Source organism: Macrobrachium rosenbergii, chromosome 46, assembly GCF_040412425.1.
Source record: "Macrobrachium rosenbergii isolate ZJJX-2024 chromosome 46, ASM4041242v1, whole genome shotgun sequence".
Lineage (NCBI taxonomy): Eukaryota > Metazoa > Arthropoda > Malacostraca > Decapoda > Palaemonidae > Macrobrachium > Macrobrachium rosenbergii.
In genome coordinates, this window is record NC_089786.1 from 402,501 (window position 1) to 412,404 (window position 9,904).

At 34.0% G+C, this 9,904-nt stretch overlaps 1 protein-coding gene across 5 annotated transcripts in view; it reads left to right on the forward strand.

The window, feature by feature from the left end:
- The window catches only part of LOC136830133 (lipase 3-like), a 12,594-nt gene extending 7,009 nt beyond the window's left edge, over nt 1-5,585 (forward strand). Inside the window, exons 8-12 of one of the 5 annotated variants that reach the window (XM_067089329.1) lie at nt 965-1,049; nt 2,139-2,281; nt 3,107-3,195; nt 5,284-5,356; nt 5,396-5,585. In XM_067089329.1, coding sequence (XP_066945430.1) covers nt 965-1,049; nt 2,139-2,281; nt 3,107-3,195; nt 5,284-5,344 — 378 coding nt within the window. In that variant the 3' untranslated portion in view covers nt 5,345-5,356; nt 5,396-5,585. Of the gene's footprint in view, nt 1-964; nt 1,050-2,138; nt 2,282-3,106; nt 3,196-5,283 lie in introns of all 5 variants that reach the window. The other 4 variants (XM_067089327.1, XM_067089328.1, XM_067089326.1 and 1 more) reach the window with 4 other exon arrangements.
- The last annotated feature ends 4,319 nt before the right edge of the window (nt 5,586-9,904 follow it).

Genomic DNA, 9,904 nt, shown 5'->3' on the forward strand with positions numbered 1-9,904 from the left:
TAACAATGTTAATTTATCATATTTTAACATTCGTATTTTTATTTTTTACATATTTTTTTTACCAATGAATTTAACATATATTTTTTCTTATGTTTTTATAGGACTTAATATTTATCTTTTTATTTTATACTGCACTTTTTTATCAATGAATTTAAAATTTTTTCTTTTTATTTATATACAAGACTTTTTCACAAATGAATTCAACATACTTTAACATTTTTACTTTTTAATTTGTACGGAATTTTTAATTAGTGAATTTAACATATTTTAACCTTATTTTTTAAAGGACATAACATTTATATTTTTAATTTTTAGAGCACTTTTTTATCCGTGAATTTAACATATTTTTAACATTTTTATTTTTTTCAGGATTTTTTACTAATGAATTTGACATAATTTAACATTTATCTTTTTATGTTATACTTACTTTTTTATCCATGAATTTAACATATTTTAACATTTTTATTTTTGTCAGGATTTTTTTACCAATAAATTTACATAATTTAACATTTTATCCTTTTTTTTAAGGATTTCGTACCTCTCATCATGTCCCATAGCAAAGTACTATATTTCTACATATTTTTTATCATTAAAATTAGCATATTTTAACACTTATATTTTTTCCAGGATTTTTTTACTAGTGAATTTAACATAATTTAAAATTTTTTTCCCTTTTTATTTTGTTTTGTAGACTTCCTACCTCCCATCATCTCCCATAGCTACATATTTTATCATTAAAATTAACATATTTTATAGGACTTTTTTACCAGTGAATTTAACAAAATTTAACATTTTTTCCTTTTTATTTTTTGTAAGACCTCCTACATCTCATCATCTCCCAGAACTAAGTAATATGTTTCTACATCTTTTATCATTAAAATGAACATATTTTAACATTTTTTCAGGCATTTTTTTACCAGTGAATTCAACGTAATTTAACATTTTTTCCTTTTATTTTTTGTAGGACTTTCTACCTCTCATCATCTCCCATACCCCAGCTGGAGCGTCAGTGAATACAATTGCTCATTACGGACAAATGAAGAATTCAAGTGAGTTTTTAATTTTCAGTCAAGTGTTTTTGTAGGTTCGATTCTCAGCAAGTGTTTTTTCAAGTGAGTTTTGATTTCAGTCAAGTGTTTTTCAGTTTGTATGATTTTAATATTATTTTTCCGTCAAGTGGGTTATGCTACTGCTAATTAGTTTATCGTATTAATAATAATAATAATAATAATAATAATAATAATAATAAACATTATTATTATTATTATTATTATTATTTTATGTAGATATCTATAATGTATAGTCATAACTAGCTCTCTCTCTCTCTCTCTCTCTCTTCTCTCTCTCTCTCTCTCTCTCTCTCTCTCTCTCTCTCTCTCTTTCTGTATATATATATATATAGATATATATATATATATATATATATATATATATATATATATATATATATATATATATATATATATAACATATATGCACATGCATATATATGTATGCATACATATACAGTATATATGTGTGTATGTAATTTGAGGTTACAATTGGATTGAGTTTACCATTGTAACTTTGACCCAAGTGAGAATCTGAGATTACAGCTCGATCTAATTAAAAGCCGTAACTTTGAGCCCTGCCAAAATTTGAGAGATCACACTTGGATTGTCCTGGAATCAATTTGGCAACTCTTTGCAATTCATTCCTCGTCGATCGACATACATGGATTCTCGTCAATTACCAGCGATGGATTCCTGCATCGAATCAGTTCGAGTTACGTCAGAAAAAACATTAAAAAATATATGAATTTTTCATTTATCCTGCCCGGTCCACGGGCCATTGAAAGTCATAGACGTGTTATTAGAAATATGAAATATGTATATATATGCATATATATATATGTATGTATATATATATATATATATATACTATATATATATATATATATATATATATTTATATACATTTAAATATTTTATCCTACAAGTGTGAAACAAATGCAATATATTTCTGGGGAAGGGATATTAATTTTGCAGATTGGCGTTACAGGAGCTATGGTCATTGATGTGACTATATATTTGTATGTATATATATAATCACATAAATGACCACAACTCCTGTAACGCCAATATAACGTGTCTTCGCAGATAACTTCTGTAAGTTCGATTACGGAGAATTGGGCAACATCATGCACTACGGCCGGAGGGAACCGCCCCTGTACAACCTGACGAAGGTCACGGCCCCGGTGGGCCTCTTCTGGGGAAACACGGACTGGTTGGCTGACCCTGCGGTAAGCCACTGGGTCATACGCATTGGGGCATTCCCTTTCTATCAGTAAAACGCAACAAACTTACGCATTCTGTAGGGGGGTATAGCCTGCAGGTGCGCTGTAGGCTTCACTAAGCGGTGTTTGCGGCGTCCCGTAGGCCCCTAGCTGCACCCATTTTATTTTAGCCGTAAATTTCACCTCCATTCCTGCTTCCTTTCTTAAGTTTAGCTGTTCAGCCACTCCAGATCCTTTTATTTTCCCCGGTCTTAAGCGCTGAATGGCCAAGAAATTTCCTAGTACTTAGCTTGACACGCTAATTTTCAGTAAACAAATCATACTTCCGAACAGACAGGCATAAAGAAAAGACAGAGGTTGAATGAATGGCCTCTATTTTCTGACAGTTGTAAGAATAAGGCAGAAATTGACAGAATTATTTGGCCTGACTGTTCATATGTTATATTTGATGATCTGACAAAGAACATTGCTGATACCTTTCATATTTCTATTGCAAGAATTTCAGTTGCAGACACATTAATGATATTCATAATGAAGTAAGATGAGAGTTCATTTAGTGAGGCACTGGAATAACATGAATCTATCATATACTCGTAATTCAAATATAGCATTAAGATATTTTTTCTTGGCTAAAGAGTTATAAGCAAACCCAGAGAAATGATTTGAAATCCATTCGCAATGTTTTGGAATCAGAACTGTGGCCGTGAAGATGGTGTAGAGGTCTAGTGTTGTATGAATGTGTGTGTGTGTGTGCATGTAACCAACAATCTCACGCTTGAAACATGTTCCACGCATCATGCACGAAAGATTGCATCATTGCAACATTTCCAGGACGTTGCTCGCTTAGCTGCTGACCTCCCCAACTTGGTGCTGGATTACAACGTGCCAAAGGAGGAGTTCAATCATCTGGACTTTGGATGGTGAGCACCAGATTGAAATTTCTCTCTCTCTCTCTCAGAATTAGTAGGGTAAATAATCTACTGTTGAACTTGGAAGGTCCTGAATTAACAGGATCTCTCTCTCTCTCTCTCTCTCTCTCTCTCTCTCTCTCTCTCTCTCTCACCAGAATTAGTAGGGTAAATGATCTACTGTTAAAGTTGGAGGGTCCTGAATTTAATAAGACCTTAAAGTCCTTTCAAATTCTCTCTCTCTCTCTCTCTCTCTCTCTCTCTCTCTCTCTCTCTCTCTCTCTCTCTCTCTCTCTCTCTCTCTCTAGAATTAGTAGGGTAAATAATGTACTGTTAAACTTGGAGGGTCCTGAATTTGACAGCACCTTGAAGGCCTCTCTCTCTCTCTCTCTCTCTCTCTCTCTCTCTCTCTCTCTCTCTCTCTCTCTCTCTCTAGAGTTAGTAGGGTAAATGATATACTGTTAAAGTTGGAGGGTCCTGAATTTAACAGATGGAAAGGAGTTTAAGATTAAGAAAGGAAGAATAAAAGTAAAATGAGACCCTTTTTGATGAATTTAAATCTTGATATATTGGTATACACTTGAACTCTCACATTCCCTCATCCAATAAGGATGGTACTGCCCTAAAATGGAAAACTGCAGTATCTGCAAGAATACAAAACTGAGAAAAATGGTAGATACTGCAGTTTTCCCTTGGGACCCTCTAAGTAAAGCACTGAAGAATCATTCTGACACTGCAGTAACTTGTGTATTATTGTTTCACGAGCCCAATAGGTGGTATGTCTCAATTTCGAAAATTTTGCAGATACTGGAGTGTTCCATTTTAGGGGAGGGTAGCCACCTTAAAGCTTAATGATTTTAAGTGTATCTTTAACAATATATATAGATTTAGAGTTGAAAAATGGTCTTATTCATCTGCTTTCAAAAAACTACTTTCTTCATAGTCATCAAAGGGAAGCAATGATATGAACCAATAATTAAACGATATTCTGGCACTCCATCGATTTTACTGATGAGAATAAAGAAAATAATAATAATGATATTAATGAGAAAAATAATAATAAGAAGAAAAAGAATAGTAAGAATTAGAAGAATACAATAACTGAAGTGACGATCTCCCTGCATGAGAGGCCAGAAGATGAAGGAATGAAAAGAAATGGAGGACTTGTAAAGATTACTTGTATTTTAAAGGTCGAGACTGATATGGTCTGGACATTTGGGAAGAATGAGTGAGCAGGAAGGAATGAAGAAGACTTGAATGGAGTCTTTTAGGGGTAGAAGGTCGAGAGAGAGAAGGCAAAGGAATATATAGAGTGTTGTAAAGAGCACTTATATTTTAAGAGTCGAGACTGATATGGTCTGGACATGTGGGAAGAGTGAGTGCACAGGAAGAAATGAAGAAGACTTGAATGGAACCTTTTTAGGGTAGAGAGGGTTGAGCGGGAGAAGGCAAAGGAATATATAGAGTGATGTAAAGATTGCTTATATTTAAAGAGTCGAGACTGATATGGTCTGGACATGTGGGAAGAATGAGTGAGCAGGAAGGAATGAAGAAGACTTGAATGGAACTTTTTCAGTGTAAAATGTCGAGAGGGAGAAGGCAAAGGAATATATAGAGTGTTGTAAAGATTACTTGTATTTTAAGTGTCGAGACTGATATGGTCTGGACATGTGGGAAGAACGAGTGAGCAGGAAGGAATGAAGAAGATTTGAATGGAACCTTTTTTGGGGTAGAACATTGAGAGGGAGAAGGCAAAGTGTTGTAAAGATTACTTATATTTTAAGAGTTGAGACTGATATGGTCTGGAATTGTGGGAAGAATGAGTGAACAAGAAGGAATGAAGAAGACTTGCATGGAACCTTTTAGGCGTAAAATGTTGAGAGGGGAAAATGCAAAAGAATTTATAGGGTGTTAAAGCGAGAGGAAGAATTTGGAAAACAAAGAAAAGGTCTATCAAAGGGAGAAGTTTTCGAGGAAAGTGCTTGGAGAAGAAGATTTAAGGCAACCGACCCCTCAGCTTAAGGATAGCAGGTGGAGACAAAGAAGAAGTTACTAGAATTCTAAAGCCTTGGATTTTTTGTCTTCCCAACCCCCCAACAGGGCAATCCACGCCAACGAATATGTCTACACGAAGATCCTAGAGTTATTCTCCGCTTACTAAAGACAACGAAAGGAAGAAGAAGAAGAAGAAGAAGAAGAAGAAGAAAGAGAAGAAGAAGAAGAAGAAGAAGAAGAAGAAGAAGAACTTCTCCATTCTTAATCATCTTTCTATTCTTTGATTTGAAGACTGACTCTTCCAGAGCTTGAATTTCCTTTGATGACGAAACAGAAATATGTTATTAATATCATCACTTTCAACCTTATTATTATTATACACGAATAAATGATGTACAAATAAATAAGTTTTATTAACTGTTCTTAAGTAAGAGAGACTGTAATTATTATCACTATGGTAATATAAAAGAGAGTTGAGACTCTATATAGGGGCTAGTGGCGAGAGAGGCAGATAGCAACATACTTTTAGCACCGTCTACAGTGTGCCACCCAAGGCACACCATAAACAATATCTGCCACTTTCCCTGACTTGGCAACGATATAGAACAGGCCACCACCGGGCAGTGGTTTAAGTTTTATGGGTCGCGGCTCACACAGCATTATACTGAGACCACCGAAAGATAGATCTATTTTCGGTGGCCTTGAGTTTACGCTGTAGCGGCTGTACAGAAAACTCGATTGCGCCGAAGAAACTTCGGCGTATTTTTTACTTGTTTTTCTTACTTTTTCAGTTTAATCTAAAAGTCATTTAGGAAAAGATTAAGTTTCTGTCCGCTGAATTCCTTTTCATTACTGATAATTTACGAGGCGATTCGTCCCCTGTCAAATTTTGTTTGGGTTGGAATTTTGGAATGGGATAAAAATGAGAGGAGTTATAGAAAGTACCCTAATTGAGAGAGAGAGAGAGAGAGAGAGAGAGAGAGAGAGAGAGAGAGAGAGAGAGAGAGAGATTTTTTAGTTCGTGTTTTTAAGCAGACGGCTTTGGAGTAAAATATAATGATTGAAAATTGGCTGAGAGAGAGAGAGAGAGAGAGAGAGAGAGAGAGAGAGAGAGAGAGAGAGAGAGAGAGAGAGAGAGAGAGAGAGAGAAAGAGATTCGTTTTTAAGAGAGACATTACCTTTTGGAGTAAAATATAATGATTGAAGAGAGAGAGAGAGAGTACAAAACACACGGAATAGACTAAAGAAAACTCAGAAAACTCACAGAGATGAGAGAATCGAGAAAAATACTAAAAACACAGAAAAACTCACACGATAGAAACTGAAAAAAAAACATGCACAAAAACTCACAGAACCCTCAAATGGGTAGTTTTTTTTATCGTTCATGTATCTGGCGTCAACTGTAAAACAGGAACGATATAAAACAGAACCAATAAAACACAAAAAACTCAAAGGATAGTTTTTTCTCCATCTATATAATTCCTAAGACCCGTCAATCATAATAGGAAACGTTAAAAACAAAATACTACCTGGGTAGTTTTTTTATCGTCATATCTTCCTGAGACAATCATCTGGTCAACAGGAAACGATAAAAAAAACTAGAAAAAAAAAATGACTAAAACACAAAAAAAACTCACAGAATCATCTAAAGGTCAGTTTTTTTTCTCCATCTCCCATATCATTCCTAAGACAATGCACATCGCGTCAACTGTCAATCAATCAACGGGAAACGTTAAAAAAAAAAAAACTAGAAAAAATCTCCAAAAACGCAAACAAAATCTCACAGAGCCATCTAAAGGGTATGGATTTTGTTTCATCGTCCGCACCGACTCGCCAAAATCAAAGCGAGCTGTCCAAAAAAAAGCAAACAAAATATATCATAGCACTCCTCCTCGTCTCGATATCGACAGAGAGAGAGAGAGAGAGAGAGAGAGAGAGAGAGAGAGAGAGAGAGAGAGAGAGAGAGAGAGAGAGAGAGAGACGGGCAGCGGGAGAGATATTTAAAATGCATCGATACCCTTTTGTATAGCATAAAGGTCCTTTGAAGTTCCGCTTCCATCTGTGTGAGAGAGAGAGAGAGAGAGAGAGAGAGAGAGAGAGAGAGAGAGAGAGAGAGAGAGAGTGTGTGTGTGTATTTTCTCTCTTTGAATGATGTCTGTTTTCTTTTTTCCTTTTTCCCATTTTTATTGGGGTTTTATTGTTCTGTCCTTATTCTCTTTTGTCTGCTTTTGCGCGTTGTGGATTCACGGATGATATTGGGAGGAAGAGAAGAAGATTAAATATATGTTTGTATTTATTATTATTATTATTATTATTATTATTAGAAAGAATTAACAGAATGCAATGGAAAATACAGAATGAAGAGATCTCACTTATTAAAACAGAAAATATAAATGAACAAATTAATAAATAAAACGATAAATATATAAGCAAATTATTAAAATACAAAGAAAAGTATTTTAGGGAGGAATAAAGGACCTCTGGAATTGAGAAATTCGAGAGCGAGGCGCATTTCCATGGTGGGAATATACAGTGGGAATATAAATTGGTAGGAATATACAGTGGGAATTTAAAGTGGTGGGAATATAAATTGTTGGGACTGTACTTTGGGAATATACATTGGTGGGAATATACAGCAGGAATATAAATTGATGGGAATATGCAGAGGGAATATAAATTGGTTGGAATGTAGTGGAAATACAAATAGATGAGAATATACAGTGGGAATATAAATGGATAGGAATATACATTGGGGATATAAATTGGTTAGAATATAGTGGGAATATAAACAGTTGGGAATATAAATTGGTGGGAATATACTGTGGGAATATAAATTTGTGGGACTATACTATGGGAATATAAATTGGTGGGAATATGCAGCGAGAATATAAATTGGTGGGAATATACAGCGGGAATATAAATTGGTGGGAATATAAATTGGTTGGAATGTAGTGGGAATATAGAGCGTGAATATAAATTGGTTGGAATATACAGTGGGAATATAAACTGGTGGGAATATAAATTGGTAGAAATATACAGTGGGAATATAAACTGGTGGTGATATAACTTGGCTGGAATATAGTGGGAATACAAATTGGTGGGGATATAAATTGGTAGGAATATACAGTGGGAATATAAATTGGTAGGAATATGCAGTGGGATTACAAGTTGGTGGGAATGTAAACTGGTAGGAATATACAGTGGGAATATAAATTAGCGGGAATATAAATTGGTAGGAATGTATAGTGGGATTATAAGTTGGTGGGAATATAAATTGGTTGGAATATAGTAGGAATATAAACAAGTGGCAATATACAGTGGGAATATAAACTGGTGGTGATATAAATTGGTTGGAATATAGTGGGATTATAAATTGATGGGAATTTCTAAAGGAAATACAGAAATTCGTATAAAGGCAGTTTCCAGGGACCCCTCCAAGTTAACATACTTCCTCTCTCTCTCTCTCTCTCTCTCTCTCTCTCTCTCTCTCTCTCTCTCTCTCTTCCAGAATCATCAAATTCCTCCTCTTCCTCCTTTTCCTGACCCTCACGTCCACTTATCTCCTCTTATTCTGAATTCACTCGACGAATTGACTCCGGAGTATAACTTAAATCCAATTGTTTGGATCAACCTTCGCTTATTTAATTATTGTCTCCGGGCAATTTGCTCAATTCCGTGAGGGATACGAAGTTAAGGTGGGAAGGTAAATAAATAAACAAATAATATATAATAATAATAATAATGATAATAATAATAATAATAATAATAATAATAATAATAATAATAATAATAATAATGATAATAATAATACTATATATATATGTATTTATATAAATATATAAATATATATATATATATATATATATATATATATATATATATATATATATATATATATATATATATATATATATATATATATATATATATATATATATTATTATTCAGAAGATGAACCCTGTTCAAATGGAACAATCGCCCCAAAGGGGCCATTGATTTGAAATTCAAGCTTCCAAAGAATATTATGGTGTTCATTTGACAGCAGTTACAGAAGATATTATTATTTTTATTATTATTATTATTATTATTATTATTATTATTATTATTATTATTATTATTATTATTATTCAGAATTATATATGTTGTATATATATTTATTTGTTTATTTATTTACTATATTTTTCGCTACTTTGAACCGTCTTGTCAAAAGCTTATTTTTTAGTTTTCTGAAAAGAAAACTATTGCGCCGGCTTTGTCTGTCCGTCCGCACTTTTTCTGTCCGCCCTCAGATCTTAAAAACTATTGAGGCTAGAGGGCTGCAACTTGGCATGTTGATCATCCACCCCCCAGTCATCAAACATACCAAATTGCAGCCCTCTAGCCCCAATAATTTTTATTTTATTTAAGGTTAAAGTTAGCCATAACCGTACATCTGGCAACGACATAATCCAGGCCACCACCAAGCAGTAGTTAAAGTTTCATGGACCGTGGCTCATACAGCATTATACCGAGACCATCGAAAGGTAGATATATTTTCGGTGGCCTTAAATATACGATGTACATTTTCACTTGCTTCTATTTGCAAATGAACTTGTTTCATCTCCTGAAACATTATTATGGGAACATTGCCTCATTGATTCCATTTGCATAAATTGTCTCTTCTTCACATTTACCGTCCTTTTTAATCCTTCTCTTGGCTCGTTAGATGTGCAAACAACGTTGTCTT